Source organism: Lotus japonicus, chromosome 1 (assembly GCF_012489685.1).
Source record: "Lotus japonicus ecotype B-129 chromosome 1, LjGifu_v1.2".
NCBI classification, from domain to species: domain Eukaryota; kingdom Viridiplantae; phylum Streptophyta; class Magnoliopsida; order Fabales; family Fabaceae; genus Lotus; species Lotus japonicus.
Genome location: NC_080041.1, coordinates 86,214,503 through 86,240,303, shown reverse-complemented (window position 1 = coordinate 86,240,303; position 25,801 = coordinate 86,214,503). Strand labels below are relative to the sequence as shown.

General features: G+C 36.5%; 2 protein-coding genes across 2 annotated transcripts; both read left to right on the top strand.

Moving 5' to 3' along the window:
- Positions 1 to 3,063: 3,063 nt before the first annotated feature.
- On the top strand, positions 3,064 to 4,775 carry LOC130727333 (alkane hydroxylase MAH1-like). The gene has a single exon (XM_057578440.1). It carries the CDS (start codon positions 3,072 to 3,074, stop codon positions 4,572 to 4,574), a length of 1,503 nt encoding a protein of 500 aa, XP_057434423.1. The 5' UTR covers positions 3,064 to 3,071; the 3' UTR covers positions 4,575 to 4,775.
- A 586-nt stretch (positions 4,776 to 5,361) lies between these two features.
- LOC130709926 (uncharacterized) lies at positions 5,362 to 6,264 on the top strand. Its single transcript, XM_057559061.1, has one exon. The coding sequence runs from the start codon at positions 5,362 to 5,364 to the stop codon at positions 6,262 to 6,264; it is 903 nt and encodes a 300-aa protein (XP_057415044.1).
- The last annotated feature ends 19,537 nt before the right edge of the window (positions 6,265 to 25,801 follow it).

The window sequence follows — 25,801 nt, the reverse complement described above, 5'->3', positions numbered from 1 at the left end:
TCAACGCTGTTAGGTGAGGAATACAAACTCACGCACCAACACCAGATTTGCATTTTTATGGTAGACATTTAAACCCAGATTTTTAATCTACTGAAAAGCAAATCCAATTTCTACAAGAAGTCAAGAACATTAGGTGAGAAATGATGAAGGGATTCAATACAAAGGGGGAAGAAGAAAACCCACGCACCACCACCATCTACCCACCCCAAATTTCATCTTCTTCAGCAAGCAAAACCGAAAATCTTGTTCCTCTCCTTGCTTCCATTGAAGTGTGATGCGGCAAAACGGTGGGCAGCAGATGAGGCGGAGGTCCACGACGAAGGTAGAGCAGAGGTCTCGCCCCTGGCTGCAGAGTTTTCACCGTCTTCATTCCTCCTCCTCTTCGATCTGCACTCCTCTCTCTGTTTCCCTCTCTCTTTCGATCCATAAGCTCCTGGAACCCATGTGTTTGTGTGAAAAAAAGCTCCGTGAGATTTTGATGGAAGAGTGGGTTTTTATTTTGAAGTTTTATTTTTCTGGGTTTTTTTATTTTACCGTGTAGAAGAAGATGAAGATCATGGTGGAGATGAAGATGAATTTAGTTTTTTTTTCTTTTATAATTTTTTTTTTTTTCTGTTTTTAACTTTTTTCCTTTATTTTTATTTCTCATCGAGGGTGTGGTTAGTAAAAAGAAGAGGTGAAAATAACAACTTCGTTAGCAATTGGATGAAAAGCTAACGACAGCACAAATTGAAACATGGAGGAGGGAATCTGCTCATTTTAAACATGGGAGAGATACTTCGCACAACGGTGAAAGATAAGGAAGCAAATGTGCAATTAAGCCAAAAAAAAAAATTCCTATATGTAAAATTGAATTTTAAATATAAAGTCATGCAGCAGTAAAACAAAAATATATATTCTAGTATAAAATGACATCTATATGTTCTCGTCTCAAGCGAATAAATTTCAATAATATTACAATAAAAGAATTTGACTTTTTTTATGAAATTCTATTAATCTCTTATGATCTCTAATTTTTTTTCATCTAGCGAAATTTGTATTTTTAACTATTTTCGTGCATATTTTATTTTTTTTTCAAATGTGGTATAACTTCAAATTCAATTCTCATGTGTTAATTACATACAAAGTTAGGGTGAGGCTCTCATACTTCGTAGCAAGATGACCACTAGGGTGCACTACTTATATTCTGGTCCACCGGTGGACCAGGGGGTAATTTTGACTATTCCCATTCCTTTTATTCTTTTCCTTTTCCTTTTCCTCTTCCTCTTCCTCTTCACCCTTTCCCTTTTTCTCTTCCTCTCACTTCTTTCCAACCAGATTGGAACTTGCTGAGCTAAATCCCAAATTTTAAAAATCAAACAAAGACGTCTGGAAGAAGAAGTGGAAATCCCAATTCATGGATATGAAATGTTGGTGAGCAATAAAAAATTCGTGGATATGAAAAACCCAGTTCAAGCTCTTGACTATAAAATTAATGATTGAATATCGACCAATACAAACGTAAAATAAAATACAAAATTTGCAAAGAACAGATACCCTGCTGCTATAAACTTCATATAATGAGTGCCAAAAGAAAAAAGCAACTAAAATGCGAATTTAGTATCAATATTTCGATGGCAACTTAGAATTTAAAGAGCAATGACAATAAGCAATTTTATAGGAGCATTCAAGTTATTCTCATCAGCCACCACTGCTACATGTACCAATAGCATCGCTCATTCATGATGGCTGACTCCAAAAATCCTCCTCCTTTTCTATTTTACTTATTTTTGCTTGCCACGGGTACCAAACTACCAATGACCTTAATGTTGCTAGTTCTGCAGCTTCTGTATGGAACCCATTTACTTGGATAGGAGATGGACCCTCTGGCGCCTTCTCTGTTGGCCTTTTTACTGCCTCAACTTTAAAAGTAATTGCAGAAACGAGTCAACCAAATACACTCAGATCTGATCTTGGAGAGCACGAACTGCGTCTATACCGATGGATAAGAGAAGCAGATCGGAACTTGGGCTTCACCAATCACCATGTTTTTGTTCTCCTCCTTCTTCTTCATCATCTTCTTACTTAATCCCTCCCTCACCCACCTAAGATCCCAACAAAAATATCCAGATTTGAGAATGCAACAGAGGGAGAGCTAGATTGGCGAAGACATTGTCATCGTAGGTGTGAAGGACAAGATCCGTTGGTGGCGGCAGTTGTGGCGTCGTGGGTCGAAACGGCGGTGACCACCACGGTGTGAAGGTTGCACGGTGGTGGTTTTTTTTCAAGGGTCAGACACGGTGGTGGTATTTCTGGGTTAAGGAAGAGAGAAATTGGTCACGGTGGTATTACAATCCTACCCTTCTAACACTAATTCAATCCTAACCACTTGATTTAAGAATATTTCTAGATTCTTCCATCCAACGGTCTTAAGCAATGGACCACCGGTGGACCAAAATATAATTGGTCCACCCTAGTGGGCACCGGTATGTAAGTGGTATTCAAAGTGGTTGAATTATAATTTCTTAATTACAATTTCATCACTTCAATGCAGAGTGTGTTGTACAATTTCACTAAAAATAAACAATCATTATTCATAAATTAAGCACTTTTAAAAGTAACAATATTTGGTACCTCATTTTTTTCTATCTCTCACTTGCTATCACATCATATATCACATTTATAAATAATTTTCCTTTCTTCCTATTTTATTTCAGATGTTTACACTCAGGAGATGGTCACCGATCTTTATTAAAAAATAAATGAATCTAATTTATATGCAGTAAAAAAATTTATACATACATTCAATCACATCTCTATTCAATTTTTTAAATATTTTATTTTAGTTCAATTGTGACATGAAAAGTTGATTCTAATTGTATGGTTGTGTAATTTTGTTTTTTTACATAAGTGTGCATAGTAACTAAACTCGAAATACACGTTTTATATACCAACCATTAAGAACTGTACTCTTCAACCACTTAACCATGGGTCATATGGCTGAAAGTGTGATGCATGCACATTTTATATAAGAAAATCATCTAGCTACTTGCAGCATAGAGCCATAGACACAATCTGAAACGTACTTGATAATGACCATAATAGAATGTATTGCAGTATTTGCAGCCACTCTCTTCTTCATATTCATCCACATTTGGAGACGCAATAGAGATGTTCTGCTCCCAAATTGGCCAATACTTGGTATGCTACCAGCAATTTGGCGTAATGTGTCAGATTTCAATGATTTTGCAACTTTGGTCTTGAAACACAATGGAGGCACTGCAAAGTTTCAAGGACCATGGTTCACAGACACAAACTTTATCTTCACCAGCGATTCCATGAATGTCAACCATATCACAAGCAAGAATTTTGGTAACTATGGGAAAGGCCCCAATTTCCACGACATATTTGAAGTTCTTGGAAATGGTATTTTCAATTCTGATTCTCATGATTGGAAACAACAGAGGGCAATGCTTCATTCCATTTTCCAAAAGAAAAGCTATCTGATCTTCATTCAACAAACCATTGAGAAGAAGGTGGAGAATTGCTTACTACCAATTCTAACTCAAATATCCATAGTAGGAGCCACTGTGGACTTACAAGATATCTTTGAGAGGTTCACCTTTGACATCAGCAGCACCACTGTATTTGGATTTGATCCTCATTGCCTCCCTAGCAGGTTCCAGGAGCTCTCAGAGATTTCTTGTGTAAAATCTTTGCCTATTATGGAAGATGCAATTTTCTACAGGCACATCACTCCAACATTTATATGGAAGCTACAAAAATGGCTGCAAATTGGTCTAGAGAGAAATTTCAATGTAGCCCAAGAAAATCTTGACCAATTCGTGCGTCAATGTATAGCGTATTCCAAACGTGAAGATCAGCAGAGTGAAGAAGAGGTGGAGGAATCAGATTTTTACTTGCTGAAAGCTGTAATGAAGGAAGGAAGTGGGAAGGGGGAAATGAGTGATGAGTTTCTTAGAGACATTGCTATGAACCTCTTGGCAGGAGGAGATAGCGTACTCGCTGCAGGTCTCAGTTGGCTCTTGTGGCTTGTCTCAACTCATCCAATTGTGGAAGGTAAAATTATTCAAGAAATCAAAGATAATTGTATAATCCAAGAAGATAATTGTCACGACCTTGATAAGCTAGTTTACCTCCATGGAGCTGTATGTGAAGCCTTAAGGCTTTTTCCTCCTGTACCTTTTGAGCACAAGTGTGCAGTCAACCATGATACGCTCCCAAGTGGACACCATGTTAGTGCAAATATGAAGATATTGTACTTGTTGTATCCAATGGCAAGGATGGAACATATATGGGGAGATGACTGCTTGGAATTTAAGCCTGAGAGATGGATATCAGAGAGAGGGCGCATTATACACATGCCATCTTACAAGTTCATAACTTTCAATGCAGGGCCTAGAAGTTGTTTGGGAAAGGGCATTAGTTTCATTATGTTAAAGATGGTTGCAGCTGCTATAATACACCAATTTCGCATACATGTCATGGAAGATCATCCTATAACCCCGAGGCTTTCTATAGTTATGGGCATGAAATTTGGCTTGAAGGTCCAAGTTACTAAAAGATGCATTTGATTGAAGCTTCAAGCTTTGTGATTTTCTAAATGATCTGTGATATGTTGTGTGATCTCTCTTGAAGTGCACCTTTGAAAGTCAAGTTACTTGAATATGTCTTTTGAAGTGTGATATGTTGTATTTCTTTTGAGGCTTAAATACTCCGGAGGTCTCTGGAATTGTATGGCGTACAAAAATAAGTCTCTGAATTTTTTTTTTCGATTTCGGATTCCTGGAATTTTTATTTAATCAAAATAGGTCCCTACCCGTGTTACCAGCTTATGTGGCTCTTTTTTTGCACAGTCATTGATTCCACGTAGCTTTTATAAATTTATTTTATTACACATAGTTGCACCATGTGCTTTTGACCTGCTGCAACAGGTTTTCATGTTTTGTTTTAAAAAAAAATTACAAAAACATATTCAATAATCAAAATTTTAATGTGCAAATCTTAGGGTTTTCTTCTAAGTTTCCAGAAAGATCTGACAAATCCAACCACAGCCGTCGTCCCTTCCTTCACAACCGTGCGGTCCGTCGGCGAATTTGTCGGAGAAGAAATTAGGCTTGGAACCTCTTCTACTCGTGGTGGGGATCATCGTGGTGGTGTTCGTTTCTTCAAAGGCTTCAGGAATTGGCCGGAAAAGCCATTTACAGGTGGCGATGGCGGCGGAATGGCGATCTGGAATCGGAAAAAAAAAATTCAGGGACGTATTCAGAGGTGGTGGAAGCAAATTTTCATCTAGGTATAGTGCAACGTATTTTTGCAGTACCTCATGCTCATGATGACTTCCTTTGCTGGTCGTCCACAATGGATGGGCGGTACATGGTGAAAACAGGGTATCGCTTCATTCAACAAGCTTGGGAGGAAGATGCAGTCTCTTCGTCCATGTCGACGTCCCTTTCTACGCAGCAATGGAAACGGTTTTGGAGCTCTAGTGCGCTGCCCCGTTGCAAGGAGATGGCTTGGAGGTTGGTTCGTGGCTTCTTGCCGGTTAATATGGAGCTCAAACGTAGGCATTTGGAGGTGGATGAAGCATGTGTATGGTGCTGTCGGGGATCCGAGATTTTGGAGCATGTTTTCCTTCACTATACAACAGCAAAAAGTTTCTGGTTTGGATCGACTTTGGCTTTGAGGACTGAACAGCTTTCCTCACTTCATGATTTCTGGGAGGCCGTTTTACTGGATGGTGATGGCGATTTTATTGGGTTGGTCCAGACGCTGTGTTATACTCTATGGGAAGCAAGGAACAATTGCAGATTCAATCATGTCATTTTCTCTCCATCAGTTGCCTTACATCGTGCTAATATGTTGCTGTCCACTTCACAAATGTACGTGCAAGTGCAAATTCCGTCCCATAGCAATGTGCAGGCCACGTGGAGAAGACCAATCCAAGGGGTGTTCAAAGTTAAATTTGATGCATCATATGGCAGTGGGGGAATAACTGGTTATGGAGTAGTGGCTCGTGACTATGAAGGCGAAGTTTTGGCATCGGCGACGACGACATGCCCGATAGCTTCTCTTTCACCTTCTGGCGGAAGCGGGTTGTTTTCGGTGGGCGTTATGTTTGGTGATAGACTTGGTAAGATGGAAACATCTAGGCTTAGTTGGCGGCGTTGCTGGATTCCACAACTGGGCCTTGAAGAAGATGGTTGGACCAGAAGAGGAGGAGGATCGGAAGGAGCAGAAGTCAAGGAAGAGGACTTGAAGTAGAGGAAGATTAAAATCCTCCTGATTATATCGCCTAGGGTTCATTGTACTTGTATATTTCAAGTACTAAGTTTAGGGCTTAGGGTTTAGGGGTCATTGTACTTGTATGTTGACAAATTTTGTAATGTATCATGTATCATCAAACCATTATTAAAATTTTGTTAACAAATTATGTTGTATTTGTTTGTTGCTCAATGCTTTTGTTCTTGTTTATGTTTCTATTTTTGTTCCTATCTCTGCTTCTATTTCTGTTTCTGTTATTGTTTATGCTTCTGTTTCAAGTTTCTATTACTGTTTCTACTATTGTTTCGGGTTGTCTGAAATTATTCGCACCCTTAAGGTGCGTCTTATACACACCTTCAATGTGCTATTGTGACGCACCTTCAAAGTGCGTTTGGGATATCACACTTTGAGAGTGCGTGATGCGAGCACTTTCATGGTGCGACTTGGACGCACTTTAAAGGTGCGATTATCCACAATACCTGCAACTGAAACATGTTATTAAGAATTAGATTCTGGACTCATAACAAAACCAGACCCATAACAGAACAAATGCCACACAATTAAACACATCATTATTGTCATACCCACATAATTAAACACCTCATAACATGGTGCTAAAAGTACTAAAAATTCAAGGTACAGAGCTAATTGTCTTGAACACAATCTAAGCCACAAGTCATTCTACTTATATTACATTCATCCCTTAAATTCATCCTAAGTTACAAGTCCTAACTACTCTTGGAGGTAGATACCTCTGACACTTTTCCTTTCTTTTTCTTGTCAAGGCCACCTCCACCATGAATTGCATCTCCACTGCCACTATCATCATCATCAGCATAATGCTCCAAATTCTGCAGTATGATAGCCCGCATATGCTGGTCTACATCGAGGATCTGTTCTGGCGTCTCGCTGGGGTCAATTGTGATAACACTCAACTCATTTAATTGCTCGAGAACACCCTAAAAGCAACAATTGTAATAAAAATAAACATTAGTGCATAAATTGTAAGAAAACCAAGTTGGGGGGAAATTATTGTTACTTACCAAAATAGTTACTGCCACCGAACCTCTTGATTTAGGAGGGACCACAAGGCGGTGTGAGATTGTCTTGTACCAGTCGAAGTGGCAAGGTGTTATCATTGGACTTGGAGTATGCTGAGCAGCCATGCAATGAGGAGTGAAATTAAGAAACCTCTCATCAATCTCCTCAACAGGGGGAATGTTGGCTGGTGGTAAATTGGGTTGATCCTACATCATTTGGAACTACATCATCACACGCTCTGGCAGATATGGGCGGATCATGCCTGAATGCCGAATCCACCCACTATAAAGACACACCTGCTGAAAGGGCCAATGCACTCTATGCCCGTCATATGGTGTCCATATAACACTGTTATCTGTAAGGTCATCCAGGATAAGCCTATTCTCATGCAGCTCCATATTCCCCTTCTTTGTGACCCATTTGCAAGCTCTCGGCTCTCTCTCAGCATATTTCTTGTTCAGATTTCTATCAAACAATGAGGTGGGAAAATGCTCAAATATTCATGCATGTAATCAAATTGCACCAAAAATGTGATAGTTTATACATTAATTACAATTGAACTAAAATAAGAGATATAGACTACTCATACTTGAAACAGATTTAAGTAGCCTCCAAGGACTTCCGGATCTCCTCTTCAGCATATGCTCGTGTAACACCAAGCTGCTTATGCAATACAATGGCTACTTCTTCACGACTCAGGTTTGGGAGAGTGGAGAATTTTTCCTCCACAGGAATGTGTATCAAAGAACTAACATCATCCAGTGTTATGGTCATCTCCCCAAATGGCATATGGAAAGAGGAAGTCTCCGGCTGTCATCTCTCCACAAACATCGATAGAATGATCTTGTCCACCGAGGGAAGGTTGCATGTCATCAAAGGCAATAGACCAGCAACCTCAACCCTTCCCTTTACATACTTAGAAAAGCATTTTAACACCTGTGGTTGTTTCTCCTTGTCCTTCCCAATCATAGCATCACCATGGTGGTAGGTCTTCAAGACACCCCGATTAAGCACTTTAGTTTGTTTCTTGTAATGCTTCCACACCTGCAGTGCTATATGTCCCTTGAAGGTCTTCAGCAATGTATTTTCATAAGGCCCCCCAGGAAAGAATATGTCATCATCATCCTATTGTTGGACCTCTTTATCACCTTGTCCATCCTGTTCCTCATCCTCCTCCTCTTCTTCCTCCTCTTCACCAGAACCCTTCTCTTTATCAAGTCTAGCATCAAGCATATCATCATCTTCCTCAAGTTCATTAGCAATCAGAGCTACTGGTTCAACCACTGGTTCAGGCTCTTGTACTGCATTCGCTGCACGCATTTTATGGGTTGCCTCTTCACGCTCTTTACATGCATCTTCTTTCTTTTTACGGGCGGCGGCTTGACGCTCCCTACGTGTTAATGTCGTAGGGGGGACTCTACTCTTCTTTCTAGGCTGGGCTTTACTTGGGGGGGGGGGGTTGTCCAGATTCTTTGTTCTTGTCATATCTAAACCAATATGGGAAACATAAGACACAAAACATAAATGACATAAACGAATTGCAGCTTTGACAGATACTCATTAAATCGCACATTAAAGGTGCGCCTAAGGCGCACCTTCAAGGTACGCTTAAGTCGCACCTTCAAGGTACGTGTGTTATGAACACGCATCTTTAATGTGTGATACGAACGCACCTACAAGGTGCGACTCAAACACACGTTGTAGGTGCGACTAAAAACTGAAACATATGGGTCGGGTCGAAATCTTACCAAATCGTGACGAAGAACAAATGGGGTGGCGGGGGCTCCACTCGCTTGCTGTGCCGGTGGCGGACGCAACGACTCTCACAGATGCAGAGGACGAGATTGAGGGAGCGGGAGAGTTAAGAGAGTGAAATGAGTTTGGGGGGGTGCGTTTGGGAAGTTTTGAAGAAGTCGGAAGAAGGGGGTAGTTAGTGGGAGGTGTTGGGAAGTTTTTTTTAAAGGGGGTATGTTAGACATTTCATGCATTATTAAAGGTCTAAATAGATGTGGGGGGTCTGAATAACAATTCCCAAATGTTTACGCCAGTTAAACGTGTATCCAAATACCTCAATATAAGGATGTAAATTTAAATTCAAATATCTTTCCCCCCTTTTTAAACAAATTCTCAAAGTTTTTCTCCTTTATGGGTAGGAGTTTTCTTCTTCCCTGTGAAGATTGTCTCTACCTAATGTAGCTTTTCTCCTTTATGGATTTTCCACTTTTGACCCTTACTACCTTGGTGGTGTGAGTGTCTTGCTCTAGGGCTCTCTTGCCTTATGTCTTTCTTCCCACTATCCCATCCCCAGGTGCGGACCCACAGCCAGCCCAGGGGGTTCATTTGAACCCCCTGAAAAGAAAACAATTCTCACTTACCCCCTATAATATTTTTTTTGAACCCCCTGAGAATTTGGATTTGCACCCTGACCCCAACTCCTCTCTCTCTCTCTCACGCCCTTCACTCTCATTCTCTGATTTCTCTCACACGATACACCACAAGCACTCTCACCTAGGTCTGGCCATCATCAACGCGCACCACCACCGGTCACCACCACGCCGACCGCCGCACCACCAGACCAGTCCAGTCGTCCCACTCCCTCTGGCTCTGCGGTTCTACATACTAAAGGTATGACTGATTTCCCTAACCCTAAATGGCAAAATTGATTTCCTTTCTCTTCTCTTTTCTCAAGCTTGATTTCCCTAATTGATTTCCTTTCTTTCTCTTCTCCTTTCTCAAGCTTGATTTCCCTAAATTGATTTCCTTTCTCTTCTCCTATCCCTAAACTTATTCAATTATTCTCTTCCATGTTTCTACAAAGTTTATCATTAGGCTGGTAATAATTTTGTAGTAACCCTCGACATTGAGTGTGATGCACAGTGGGAGTCTACAACTACAAATGCTTAATTGACATTTTTATTGGAAATATTGAAGTCTTTATATCACAAAAAGAAGGAAATTATAGGTTCTTCTCCATTGCTAGCTCTTTAACAAGGAACAATTAACTCTGCTTAAGCTCTTCTGTGATTTCTTTGAAGCTACTGCACTATGCCTATTTGAATCATGTCTGTTCTATAAAGTTTCTAAATTAATGTGTGCATTGTGGCTCTATCAGTAGGGGAATGCTGCTGCCAACATCCTGCTTTTTGTGACTATTACTTTTCCTATGCTTTTGTTGTTCGTAGTACACACCTGGTACTATGTGGTGGGTGTATTGAAGGAGGGTTTTTATTAATTTGTGTTGCTGCTGTGGGGATAGTGGATTGGCTTGGGATTTTTCGCTGAGGCACAATCAATTAGAATTTTTATGGGTTTCTTCTAGAGTGCCATTTAAAATCTGCAACCAGCATTGAAGTAGCAAGTGTAGCAAAGCAGAGCAAATGTGTCTGTGTCATATTATAGGATCTGGATTGAATTGAATTGATAATATCATCTATTGTGGTGGCTTAAATCTGCACCTGTATTCATTTTTAACATAATTTTTGGCTTTCAATGATTTCCTCATACATGAATTCTTTGGTTGCACTCATAATTACTACAGGTGAAGAGTTCCTGAGTTGGTGAAGATTAAAATGAACTCTCTTAGTCTAGTTTGCTGTGATGTCTGTGATTTAAAATGCTTCCAAAGTTAAACCTGTTGAACCAGCATGCTTTAGTTTGCTTAATGTTTTTTTTATGTGGTGTTATTGTACAATAATTGAGGCAAAAGTGGCTTAGCTACCATGTACCTACATATCTCTCAACTCTCATGAAATGGTGGTAATCGCAGTGAGACTGCAGTTTGAACACCCCCACATCACCCTCCCTTTGAGACTGCAGTTTGATCATTTGATATTGTGAAATCCATTTGTTATGACATACTTTGTAGTTTGTAGCTCAAGATTGTGATTTTGAAGACTAAGTGGAATTCAATATTGTGATTTTTACCGATGTATTTATTTAAAAATTTTGAACTTCCTGACCCTGGGGTCCTGGATCCGCCACTGCCCATCCCCCCACCTCTCCCCCTTTGTATTCAGCTAGTTGTTATTGTCACCTTTTCCACCCTTCCCCTCCCTAAACCTTCACTTATTCCCTCTACCTCCCACTTTCCCCTCTATCTTTGTCCCTCACCCCTTCTTCCACATTCATACCTCTTTCAGATTGGCACCTTCTCCTTTCTTCCAACTTTTTGTGGTCTCCTTCTCTACATCACATTAGAACCTGCAAAATCAAAACCTTGATACGTAAGAACCACATTAGCGAACAAGAAAATGAAGGCATTGCAATTCTCATTGTTTTTTGGAACTATTCCGCCACGTGGCATCATCACAAGAGTTCTGCTCCACGAATGATTCTTGGCTCCTACCTGCCTCGTGTCATTCCCTTACGCAATTCGCCTACGCGGCACAATATGAATTCTCCATCACCATTTGGTTCCCTCTATAACCAATAAACCCACTCCCCCATTTATTTTTCGTAATTACCATTAACTTCCCTCCATAACCACTAAACACACTTCCGTCATTTATGCGCCGTCACACTGTGAGTAGTACCCATTCCTATATTCATTGGTTCCCTCTAACAGTATAGATAAATATTACATTTTTAATAGGTCGTAGTAATAGAGGATGAAAGTATAGACAGGGATAATATGTAGTCACTCTGTAAAAATGAGATCTTCCAATTTTCATAAGAGCGTCTCTACCTGAATCGTTTGTACTTTGCGATGATGCTGGGAGTTTTCATCTTCTGGCAGTTCATGGACAAGATCCATGTCTAGATTGCTTTCTTAAAATGTCATTCGTCCAAAAGCAATATCACTTTCTAAAGTGCGGAATGTAGAAACGTTGAGGATATTTTCAGCATAGGGATGACGAGAAAATGTAAAGAGGTAGCACCATAATCACTTCCCACATCTTAATTATTTCAAAGTTTTAACTTTCACCCAAAAAAATTAGCATCCTTGTCTCACTTTTTTTTAATAACTCTATGTATTGATACATTTCTAAAACACAAGAAAAATATCTTTCGTGCAATACACGGGACACGAATCTTTATATACGGGTTGCAATCTTAGTTAAAAGTTATCCTTCTCATCAATTGTTATGCCAAATTAGGTTTGTGGTTTTACAGGTTTACTACCCAGGTCTGGAAGTCGCAGAGAGATAAATGCAATTTTATGAGACAAGTCAAGCAACAACAAACGATAGCGATAACCACAAATTAATGTGCTGGGTCTTCGCACAACAAGTTTTAGTTTTACAATTGATGATCGTTGGTCCCTTGGTTTTAATGACGAAAGGATAGATCACATATATTGTTAGAAGTAAAGAATGGATGAAATGTAAAAGTGTATTGAATGTTAGACAAAGTACACCTTATATACAATGTAGCTTTACAGCTGTACAAAACAGATTGTAATGTAGGAATTACATTAAGGGGATCAATACTAGATTTTAGAACACCATGAGATATAATAGAATTATAAATCACGTACCTCTTGAAGATCCTTTTAATTCGCGGAAGCCGACACACAACTGTATGCGACAGAACAGGATCTTCCACTTGATCTCTCGTCTCTTGCAAACTGACCCGTTCGATGGAGCACAAGCCGTTAAAGAACATCAGAGTCAAGTGGGGATCCTGCCCCCTATTAATAAAACATGGAAAACCTAATGTCCATCCATCATGGATATTACAAAAGCTTACGCACACTTGTCAATTGGGCTCAACCCAATAAACTTATATGCACATGGTGATTCCCAAAATAGCTCAAAATGATCACATTAACAAAAGAGCTCACAGAGAAAGAATATATCAGGTAACATTCAACTCATTTTAATAAAATAAAAAAGTCATCAATCAATATAAGCCCAAATTAGAATAAAATTCTAACATTCTCCCACTTGGGCGATATTGATTGAGTTTTATTTATTTTCAAATTCATTTTAAAAAAAAAACGACTCTTGAGTTGAACAACTGTGGCCACTTAAACAACCTGATACAATCACCAAAAAAATATATGACCATCACAGCCAACAAAATCATTAGCTAAGAGCCATAAGCAAAGATAAACTATTCGAAGTTTAGTTCACCTATAACTACATAACCAACAATTTCATTAACATGATCATAACACAAGTGCGCAGTGTAGGTACACAACATAGCATAGTATGTGATCATCATCTTCATGCTATCGTGTATAGATCCACATTGTATCTTCCCAAGAAAACACAATCAATCTCACCAAGAGATTACAAACATGTTTCTCATGAAACATCATTTCCATATAGGAAACCAACATCTTTCATATGAAAGATCAAATATTTTCCACCAAGAAAACATCAACATCTCCCCAAGGAGAAAATAAACATGTTTCCCATTTCACATGAAACATCAACATCTCTTCCAAGGAGACAATAAACATGTTTCATAAGAAACACCATTCCTTACAAGGAACAAAACATCTTTTGGTTAAAGACCAATGTTTTCCCAAGAAAACATCACATCTCCCCCAAGGAGACAGTAAACATGTTTCTTAAAGAAACATCATTCCTTAAAAGGAACAAATCATCTTTTAGTGAAATATCAATGTTTTCAAGGAAAACATAGTCATCTCCAGATATTATAATCATACCAAGGTATTATCATTCTAACATCATAATTTTTAGCCATATGCATATAACAACAAAATCATGATATATTTGGGAGTTACAATTTCAGATAGATTTAATATCAATTTCTAATCAACTCCCACTAACCCCTCATATCAAGAAATCATAAACTACATAGGTTTATATAAGTAATAAATTAACAATATCATTAAACTATCACACTTTCTTAAGAAGAGAGTGTTTCGCATATCTCTCACTCCGGAACCAAAACAATTGGCTTCTCTTTGTATTCATGTTGTCAAACTTCTTGCATGACATAAATAAAATAAAAAACAAGAATATGATCTAACAATACTTGATTAGGCACAATCATATTCTCTATAAACTTCAAACATATGCATGTACAACCTATTATGAGTAAAATGTATAAAGCATATTATAGCTCCCACTTTTCAAGCCAATTAACATTTTCTTGTAAATAAGAAAATCCACTTAAGTTTAAACTTAAACATATTGTCATGGATAAATGTTCATATCCATCATGGCAAAATATAATCACTTTATATATTTTCATCCCTTGAAAAATTTATAATCTAACTTTAAAACATCTTTACCTGATCATATATCAAGGAAAAATTATGATATAAAGTTGAGAGTAAACACATAATCAGTTATTGACTGATCAAAATGGACAATATGTATTTACTAAAATGATTCAACACTATATGAATATAAACTCCCCTGTGGAGGAGTATAACACCTGTGGGTAAAATTTTCACTGTCCCCGTAACAAGGATTCAAGAAGTTTTGAACATAAGTTCTCATGTGCGTAGAATATCTACCACATACAACAGTTTCTGAAAATTCATCTCCTGTGGGTAGATAATTTCCACTGTCACAAAATCCCAAAATAAAATTTCATGTTACTCAAAAGAACTCATGCAATAAACTTCTTATGAGTAGCCTAATGCACTATTTGGTTCAAGTAACATAATCATCTTCAAGTTAAAACGACAAGTACCTTCCATTAACATCAAGAACTAGTCACTGTGGTGACGGTCATTCATATCCATTAAAAGCACTTTAGAAACCAAAGATGAAATTACAGTCATTCTCAACTTCATACATATTTTCCTAAAATCATGTTTCCCAAGAAACACTTCAGCAAACATTCAGTTAATCTCTATTAACATCACACCCTTATCATAAAACTTATAACAAAACATGCAACCATATACCATAAACTGTAAGACATGGTATAAATATAGTAATATCCAACTAAGTTGAATATATAAAATTTCACATTCTGTTGCATGTCAAAATAACAAAATTTTATGACCCAAGTCAAATTCTCTCCCTCGAATGGAACACAGTTGCAAAAGAAATGTATCTTCTGTGTCTTTAAAACACGTAATCGTGCATCACTTTTATTCGTATCCACATTATACATCAACATAATACATTATTTAATGCAATTTTTAATGAAAAATAACTAGCTCATAACATTGTCAAAACAAACAATTTAATTCTCATCCTTTGGAAGGATATTAAATAATATAAACATGTCCTTCACTAAAATACCAAACAACAGTTTACAATTACGTGAAGACACATCAACCACTCCTGATGATATGTCTTTTGCTTAGTAGTACTTGATTAGAACAGGCTCAGTTTCACTAATTGTCATGTCAATATCTAACAAGTTGAGGGTCAACTCAAAATCATCATTCCACCTCTTATAATTATTTCTTGTTAATTACTCTATATAGTTCACATAATTATTCATGGAAAATGTCACAGGAGTTGAAAACAAATCTAGAAAATTATTAACATAGGCAAATTTCAGGTAATAACAATTACCCAAATTCTATAGGATGACACATAATATAAACTCCCGTGTGGGCGGAGAATGTATTATACAAAATCAACAGTTACAAAAATTCTACACTTGTGAGTGAGAATTTTACTGTCATGCTCATCCACAAAATAACATGTCACCACAAATTAGTTATGAGTTAACTCTCTGTGAGTGAGGTAAAACACAATTTAACTCAAGTGACATCATATCCCAAACATATCAAAACAACAGCTAACCCCATTAATTTTGTAAATGACACACTGTGATGGGACATTTACTAGATTAATGGAGCTCCAACTGGGATATATAATTGCTCTTTTTTTTTCATTCACCTCCAATTTTCCAAACACACGAACACGTATAAACTATATATACTAATCCATATGAGAACACATCATGTTAGCATCATTTTTTGTTTCAATTAAGAGGAAAAGCAAATAATGTATAACACTAATGAAAGTGAGACAGGACAGGATACGTGACCTTATTCAATTAATATAATATAAATATATCTAAAAGATATACTTAAAGAACATGTGTATAACACTAGTTAATTTCATAAGGATCAAGATCATCACTAACACAAAGTCACAGCCTACAGCCCCCAGATCATTCTACGTTTTTTTTTATTAAACAAAAAATTTGAAACCAATAAAAAAAATGTGATATAGAACAAAATATAACAGCATTAGTTTGAACTTTGAATAACACCAAAATCCAGTACTGTTTTGAAAAACCCCTTTTCCTTCCTTTTGATAAAAATTAATAAACTTGCAGTGTCTCAACAAACTCTCGTAGCCTTTCTTTTTTTCCCGAAACTTTCAAAGAAAACACTGCCTCTGGATATTGAAAATCATATATCAATCCATTCTTCCATTCCAGATTGCAATTCTAGAGGAAACGACAAAACCATGATAGCAATTTGCAGCAATCAAATATACATAGAGACGGATTTAAAATTCATGAATCCATATAAAGTATAAATACGCAAATTTCATCTCATTCAGAAATTTTCAAAATTAAAAACTTTTAGGGTTCTAATCCTAGTATAACCTGCTGTGATACCACATGTAGGAATTACATTAACGGGATCAATACTAGGAATTAGAACACCATGAGATATAATAGAATTATTAATCACGTATCTCTTGAAGATCCTTTTAATTCGCGGAAGCCGACACACAACTGTATGCGACAGAACAGGATCTTCCACTTGATCTCTCGTCTCTTGCAAACTGACCCGTTCGATGGAGCACAAGCCGTTAAAGAACATCAGAGTCAAGTGGGGATCCTGCCCCCTATTAATAAAACATGGAAAACCTAATGTCCATCCATCATGGATATTAGGCCCATTGGGCCCTACACAAAAGCTTACGCACACTTGTCAATTGGGCTCAACCCAATAAACTTATATGCACATGGTGATTCCCAAAATAGCTCAAAATGATCACATTAATAAAAGAGCTCACAGAGAAAGAATATATCAGGTAACATTCAACTCATTTTAATAAAATAAAAAAGTCATCAATCAATATAAGCCCAAATTAGAATAAAATTCTAACATGTAACTCACTAACTTCCTAATTCTGCCTATAAAAAAGAAACTAACTTCCTAATTCTATCTTAATGATAATTAGATAAACTAAGCTAAATTTAAATACTTCATCCAATATATATAGCTAATGGCTTCTGCTTCTCTGTTTGAATTTGAAACAGGAAATATGAAAAAAAATTAAGGTCCTGCATTCATCAAAGCATTCGACTTTGGCCTACACAACTGCAGAGTAAGACATAACTAAAAATCATGTAATGTAGTGATAGAAATACATTTGTCAGTAGTGGTATATGATGAAAATAGAAAAGTAATAGATGTGATATAATAAAAAAACAAAGATTAAGAGAAAAATGAGGTGTATATAAAATGTATAAACTATTTAATTAGATGTATAAGTATATCATTATATAATAATAATCTTGGTCTCTTCTCCATGGCTTATGTACACCCTACTCAGTACCTACAGCTACAGAAACTCATCCTCCTCCTCCAATTCAAATAACAACATTACGATTATTCCTTCTTAATACCAGAATCCAGGCACTCTCAATATCTTTGAGACTTATGTAAAGTCTTATCTTATACGCCGAATAATTCTATCTTCACACTTCATTTTTTAGGTGTGAAGAGATGGAGAAAGAGAGAGATATGAAGAAAGGAGAGAGAAGGTAAAGATGTGATAGGTGATTTGATTGATAGAGAAAAGATAAATATATAGAAAATGAAGGTGAAAAAGAAGTAGAGAAATGTGTGTATATATCATAACTCACTTTAATACATTTACATCATTGTCTCTTCCATCATAATATTTTTTTCTAACTCTAGGTGTGATTAGAAAACAGAGTCTATGCGGCTGTTAACTAGCAATGGTGGTATTTTTTGTTTAGATAAGCCATGATAATATTAAAAGGCACAAGGGGTGCCACCCAAGTACAAGTGAAAGAAACAAAAGAAATTACACATAGGGGACAAGAAGAAAGGGAATAACACACAGAAAAACAGAAGATACAGGACTATCGTCGGTTTCGTAAGCTACGATGACAAAGTTGTTTAGTGACAGTTATAAGTTATAGGTGGACAACTTTTTTTTTTTGGTCCATCGGTGCTCCATCATTAATCACCATTAGATCTTAGCATCTTGGAATATTCTTTAATTGAATGGTCAGCATTTAATGAATGACAAAAGGGTAAAAATGTAAATGACAAACTCATCTTTCCCAACCAATCTTCCTCTGTCTCTGAATCACCAAGAAGGAAAGAACCCAAAAACCACCAACCACCAAACCAGGTTCTTCGCCTCCATCAATCTTGTCATATACCCCACCATAACCTCACTTCCCAACCTCAATACCAAAGCCATGTGAATCAGACACTAGAAATCCACATCTCAGCCTCCAACACAACCCACAACATAAACCCCAAACCTCAACCAAACAAAGAGGAGATTAAGAAGAGAACCAGGGTTTTCACCACCACATCTGCAATATAGACACACTATGAGAGAAGGAGAGATTCAGGAGAAAGACAGAGATGAGATCAGGGAGTCAATATAGAGGAAGAAATAGACGAGACCGCTTGGTGATGGAAAAGAGAAAAAGGGTTGAAGCAAGATCTGGGTTGAAGCAAGGTGAAGCAAGAAACATGAAAGAAGATTGAGAGGTCGGTGGGGTCGCGATCCTGTCAACGCTGAAGGTGGAGGGTGGCGGCGGCGGCAACGGTAGGAGAGGAAAGAGCAGCGGAGGCATTTTCAGAGAGAAGATATTTCATCAGATCCCATAGTTTTGTGTTGCAGAGGGCCCCACTCCAAACAAACACGCATCATGCACGTCGTCTCGGTCTTTGATAAAGGTTTTTTCCTCGTTGTTTGTACTACTTTGGAACCAAACCCTTATGATTCAATTGTAGTAAAGCAGATACGGGTTTAGCGTCCTCAGAAATTGTGTTAACATTAGTTCCACCAATTAAACATTAATCTGAGCGGATATAAAGATGTTTGATAAATTGTTTTTGTGATTTTCAATATTAAGAAAGCGGTAAAAGAAAGTTTACAGAGACAATGAAGAAGAAAACATATTTAGAATGCATTCTCCTAATCCTCTACTTTCTTTCAACTCAAACACTTTTGTAATGGTTCATTTCATTTATGATGCTGAGAGCTATCCACCTAACTATCCCTAGCCTAGGTGAATCTATCAGTTGAAATTCCTAGACGTAATCTCTTACCATCTAGAAAACCAAAGACATTCCCAATAACCTATCTATCCTAAAACAAGGTACCCTAGGCTTGCAAATCTTCGTTGTTACTCCAGAAACTCCTGTTAGAACTAAGAACCCCACCTATCACGTGGAAATCCACTATTGCTCCTACCCAAGATATTCTCATTTTATGACAACTAGTTCACTAAGTGGTTTCTCTCTTGAACCAGACCTGCAATTATCTCCCGATCTCATGCTAGTCCATTGAAATCTAACACAAATCAATCGATACTTGAAGCGAAGAAAGTAAAACTTTAACACAGTGTTGTGACCTACGACATTGGCGTTCTAATTTAATTTATCTAAGCATACACCAACTCATATCAACCTCTCGATCTGTTTACAAATTAGTGAAGCTCATTTGATTATCAATTGATTGGTTGGAAACATGAAGTGCAAAGAGAAACACCATACATGAAATATTTCCACTTTACATCAATGAATGAGTTTACAACAAATCAAACAATCAAGTTTCAACAATCTAAATACACAAATACAAAATAACATATACAAGGGATAGAGAGAGAACAGATGAAACTCATAAGCACGGCGACGGAACCACGACCATAGAAGCTTTCCCAAGCTTTCCATCGCCTCCGAGAGGTGGTCACGGTTCTTCGGCGGTCGCCGCCACGCTCCGGAGCTTCAATCCGTCAATCCTAGACCCAGGGACCCTTCCCCCATGAAGCCCAGCCTCCTTTGAAAGTTTTAGGGAGGAAAAATGGTGAAGAATGGAAGAGATCTCAAAATATTCGTGGTCTGGCCTTTTATAGAGTTTCTGGCCGACCTTAGTTGGCTCAAGCCAAGCTAAGTTGGCTCAAGCAAACCTTTCTTCATGTTGAAGTAGTTAAAACCGCCATCAGTTGGCTCAAGCTAACTCAAGTTGGCTCAAGCGAACTATGTTGAAAATCTACTGTAAAATGGTGGCTTGAGCCAACCTTGAGCGAACTCTTTCCTTTGCCTCTTTTTCTGTTCTGTTTTTAGTCCGCTCAAGCCAACTTGGAGCCAACTTCTTCACTTGCTTTTCTTGCTCAAGATTCAAGCCTTCTTCAAGTGAATCTTCATTTTCACTCCTACATCAAAATTAAGACATTAAATACTAAAAGCATAATATTTACATTATTTTTATGCTAAAACTAAATATTTTCTAAACAAGCTACTTTGGGGATAAAATGATCAATAATGCAAGCATCCTGGTCAAATAAGTGCCTATAATGATAATAAAAAACACGTAAATTTGACACTTATCAATCTTCTTCCTATGAAAGTAGTGAGCGAAGATGAACGCCGTCGTCGTAGCTTTCGCGTTGTTCTATCTAACCGCTGCGGTGGTGGCGTCGTGGCGTATCGCTCGGAGCAGAGGCTTCTGGTGAACGTGACACTGGTTAGAAACGCTCGTGATACTGGTGCTTGTAAGTTTTTTTTAATTATTAATTCTCTTCGTTTTATGAATAATTAATTAATAACTATCAATTTTTGTTTATTGAAATTTGGAGAGACTGCAATTGAATGATCAATTGAATGATCAGAGTTTTGGGTTTGAGAAAACAGAGAGTCCATGAGAGGGTGCTATTGGAGATGATTGAAGTGAGAGGAGGGAGAAGGCGAGAAGGGGAAAAGTCTAAAAATCCTGAGTGTAAAGTCTAAAATGCACATGGAGCACCGGTGGACCAAAATAAAAGTTGATCATCACCCTAATGGGCTAGGTAACCTTACTATTCTTGGAGTTATAGTTTGACTTTGTGGCGACTGCAACCACCACAACAAGGGAGAACTATAATTGACCTAAAAAGAGATAGGGTTAGGGTATGTTTGATTGCAATTTTTGTAACTATATATAAAAATTGTTTTTAAAAATTATATTTCAAGAAAAAACTGTTTGAATTAGATGTTTTCTAACTTTAAGAAAATTATAATCTGAAAACTTAAAATTGAAAAAGAAAACATTTTTTAGCTTTTAAAAACTGAAATTGAGAACAGTTTTTAAAAGCAAACAGATTTCTATATTTCCAGCCTAGGTAGTGTTTGGCCCAACTTTTTTTTTTACTTTTAAGTTACTTATAAGTTAGAGTTGGGCCAAACAGAATTTTAAAAAAGGTCTAAAATTTTAAGGGACTTATTTTTTGTAGTGCAAAATAAAGAAAAGGTCCTTTTTAAAATAAGTTAGTGAGGGGAGCTTTTTACTTAAAAGTAACTTATTTTGCAGCCCCCCACACGATAGAATTTCCATCTCGTTCTCGTTCCTTTTCTTGTTTCCTTCTCCAACGACATCTCAAATTAGATCCAATGCTTCCGCTTTGTGCGATTCTCTGAAACACGTTCACCACCATGAACACGCGTGTTGAGTTCAGTCCAAAGGTTAGTTTGTTGGGAAAAGGTAGGATCGGATCGTGGATTATGTCGATTCTGATGGACAACGGCGGCGCTCTACGTCAGAGACGCCACGATGGCCTTCATCACCGATTACAGTTTTGCGGTGGTCTGAAAGCGTAGCTAGTTGATTAAGTCCTGGACACGAGCCTTTTCTTCTATTGAGAGAGCGTGTGAGGTAATCAGAACTCCAGGATGAAGGTGAGGGTTCCTTGACGGTGGGCATTGCATCACGTACGCGGAAATCACCGGGGTGCAGTTCCAATGCCTCGTCGTTCGGCGCCATTGTACCTCGTGGGACACTAATATAAGTCGTTCTGATCACACTCTGTTCGCCCCTGTTTCGCAACTCTCCAGGATGCTCCGCTCTGTGCTTTCGATTCCGCCTTCATCAGTTCATCCCATCCGTGTTTCAACTTCGAAAAAACATGAATGATTTATCAAACAACTTTTAGCTTAAAAGTTGCTTTTTCAATGTAAAAATGTAAATACCACCAAACAACTTTAATCTTATTTTTAAAGCTCTTATTTTTAACTTTTACTTATAAATAACTTTTAAGCTCTAAATAAGCTGGATCAAACGCTACCCGAGTATAGAAGTTATAAGCACTCATATTCTTATAAAGAAGTACATTAATTTGGAGGATATATCATAAATACAAACCTTAAAGAGAAGTGAGACAATCAGACCAAAATGTTTAGTAATGGTTGGATGTAAAATTGTAAATAGGTAATGTTGAATGCCCAAGAAAACTAGCGTATGTATAATGAATGTCTCGCGCCCCTCTTGTCGTCGTCTCGCGCCCCTTACCAGCACCGCCTCGCACCCCATTCACTCACTCTTCTCAGGTTAGTTTCATTGTGTCCATTTATGCAGTTCCTATTAGTTTAGTATCTTTTGCGACCTTCCTCCATCGCCAACCTGCCTTGGTCCTCCACCCTTTCCTTCATTTTGTGAAATATGCATTAAGTCTTCTCAACCTCACTATGGTTACTCATGTAAATTGATTCTATAGAATTGGTCGTATTTTTCCAATGTACTCTCAAAATGATTTTGGTGCACCAGTAAAACAAAATTAATTCTACATAATTAACTTTACATGTCAAAGTAGTTGTTTCTACGTTAAACATAATTAATTTTCAGATTTTATAACTGAAGCTTATAAAAAAAAGGGAAAAGTGCAAATTACTACCTTAACCTTAACGTTTAGCTTCCGTGCAAATTAACCCTTCACATTTTAAAAGGTGCACTTATAACCTTAAGCTTTTTGAAATGTGCAAATCTAACATTCTGTTAATATTTTCGTTAAATTTTAATAAAATTTGTCACATGACATGAACATGACTTTTTCTTTTCCAAAATTCCCCTTTGTAAATGAACATTTGTTGTGTGAAAAAATGCTTGACGTTCCATAATATTTTTCCACCATTATTTCTTATAGCCAAGTTTAGTAGTACTTTATTAGGTACTACTTTTTTTCATGTAGCTTAAACTTTCATCTACTGTTTTAGTTTGTTTTTTGTACATTAAAAAACTCGTCCACTTTATTATTTTTTTTTCCTGAAGCTTTTATCATTAAGCATGTTGTGTACATCAGTTTTCATTTCCAGCCATTTTAGGAAAAAAATAAATACTTAACTTCATCATTACTATTTTAAGGTCTACAAATAAGAATACCAACATCAATACTCATTTAGCATTTCAACTAAATGAAAAAATAACGTAAATAGGAAAATAGAATTGAAATATTCACATTTCTCTAATATATATATATATGTAAAGGAGACTTGAGGTTTTGCATGTATTAAATGCATTAAACCATAAAGCTTCCATACATTTATATTAAATATATTAAAAAATAAAAAAATATTAAATATATTAAAAACTGAAAAAAAAATTATATAATAAAAAACTATTCAACTACTAAAATAAAATAACAACATTCATAAACTTAAAATTGACTTGGACTTTGCATTTGACAAATATTAAAAATTAAAATTAAAAAAAATAATTTAGATAAAAAAATTTAAAATAAAAAAATTATATCTATCAATATCTACCCATCTATATCTTTATGTATTTGTGACTTTGCTTAAAGTGATTGTATGACTACTAAAAAAATTGCTTATTGCAAAAGAAATGTTTAGCATTAAATAAGTTATGTGATATAAATAAAAATAAGTTATGTGATATAAGATCATTGTGATGATCATTTAAATACAATAAACTAAAACTCTTGGTTTCCTGTAACCACCATTTTAAAATAATCAATTTCTAAAAGGATTTTGTAATTTTATAAATTTAATTGCTTTAAGAATAAATTAAAAATGAAAAACTTCCATTCTCCATTATCCGTTAATGAATAGCTCATTCTTAGAGGTGAGTCTTTTCTTCTTCCACTACTCTATGGTCATTGAGAATGCAGTTGGAATTCCATATAATTGAAACTCCGCTTATCAAAAAAAAATAATTAATACGGAGTAATAATAATAATTGAAACTCCAACCAATCCTTTCGTCTTCAAAAATTCTTATTATTCTCACTCTCATGCTATTTAAGCTAATTATATCAATTGTCAATCCTTCATGTTTCTATTCATCCTCTTCTCAACTTGCGTTGTCAATTATTTGTATAATATTCAAGCTGTTTTTCATACACGGTTTGTCTACCCTCTACTCAATTCACCATTTTAATTTCAGGAGAAAGAAGAAGCAGTAGCAGGTTCAATGACCATCTCTCTTGAATGCTCAAAGCATGTATCATACTAGAAACACAAGAAGAATTAAATTAAAGCTCTGCTACTAATTAATTAGTATAGAAAAGAAATTCTTCTATCTTGATTTCGCCCCCCAAATAATTTGAATTTTTTTTACTGCATTCAACCCTCAAATATGGCTTCTAATCATAAGTTTTTTTCACTTTTAGAATTATGTTATTGCCAAATTTAGGTTTCGTGAGGAGTGATATAGATTGGTTGATGAAATGGAGCCTGATCAGTTTCAGCGGACAATAAGACCATATGGTTTGATGATCGTTGCAACGTACTTACGGAGGTGTTTGAGCAAAGATCCAAAGCAACAATATGGATTTTATTCAAATAGGATTGAGTTTTATTCAAATCTTTGTCTTTGAGTATTGATATGATGATCTTTTTCATTTTTCATACTTCATATTTTCATCAAAACATGTATATATGCTACTATTATATATATACATACACACACACACACACACACACATATATATATATATATATATATACATATACATGCATCCCCTTCATAGTGCTTTGATATTATTTGGATTGTAAATTTTGTTGCCCAAAATTAAAAGTAATGACCCATGAATAAACATAGAATTAAAATATCAGTACATTACATTTTGATATTTGGAGTATTTTGTGTCGCAAATGACTCTTTCTCTATAATATATCTAAAAGAAGAGTTTGATTGTATACTTTGACTTATATTCTCACCTTTTTTTTGCTTTTAGTAAATAATTATACTCAAATTTTTATGGACCAAATGCACTATAGGGTTGTCATGGGAGCTTACTATGTTTTGGTATGTACAAGATACTAAGTCAATTGTTATTTTTTTTTTCTTATAGCAATCTTGGTTTTCAAATTCATCTTACGTTAAGGATATGATTCTTTTCTATTACTCCATTTTCTTACTTCTCTTTTGATATTTATTTCTTTCCCGATTAGCGATTTTGGGAGCGTATCAAGTGAGAGCAATGTTTATCGTGAGAGATGAGAACATTAAATCGTGATCATTGTATTTTAATATTGACCATTGATCTTAGATCAAATTGTCACGATTTAATGCTCTCATCTCTCACAATAAACATTGTTCTCACTT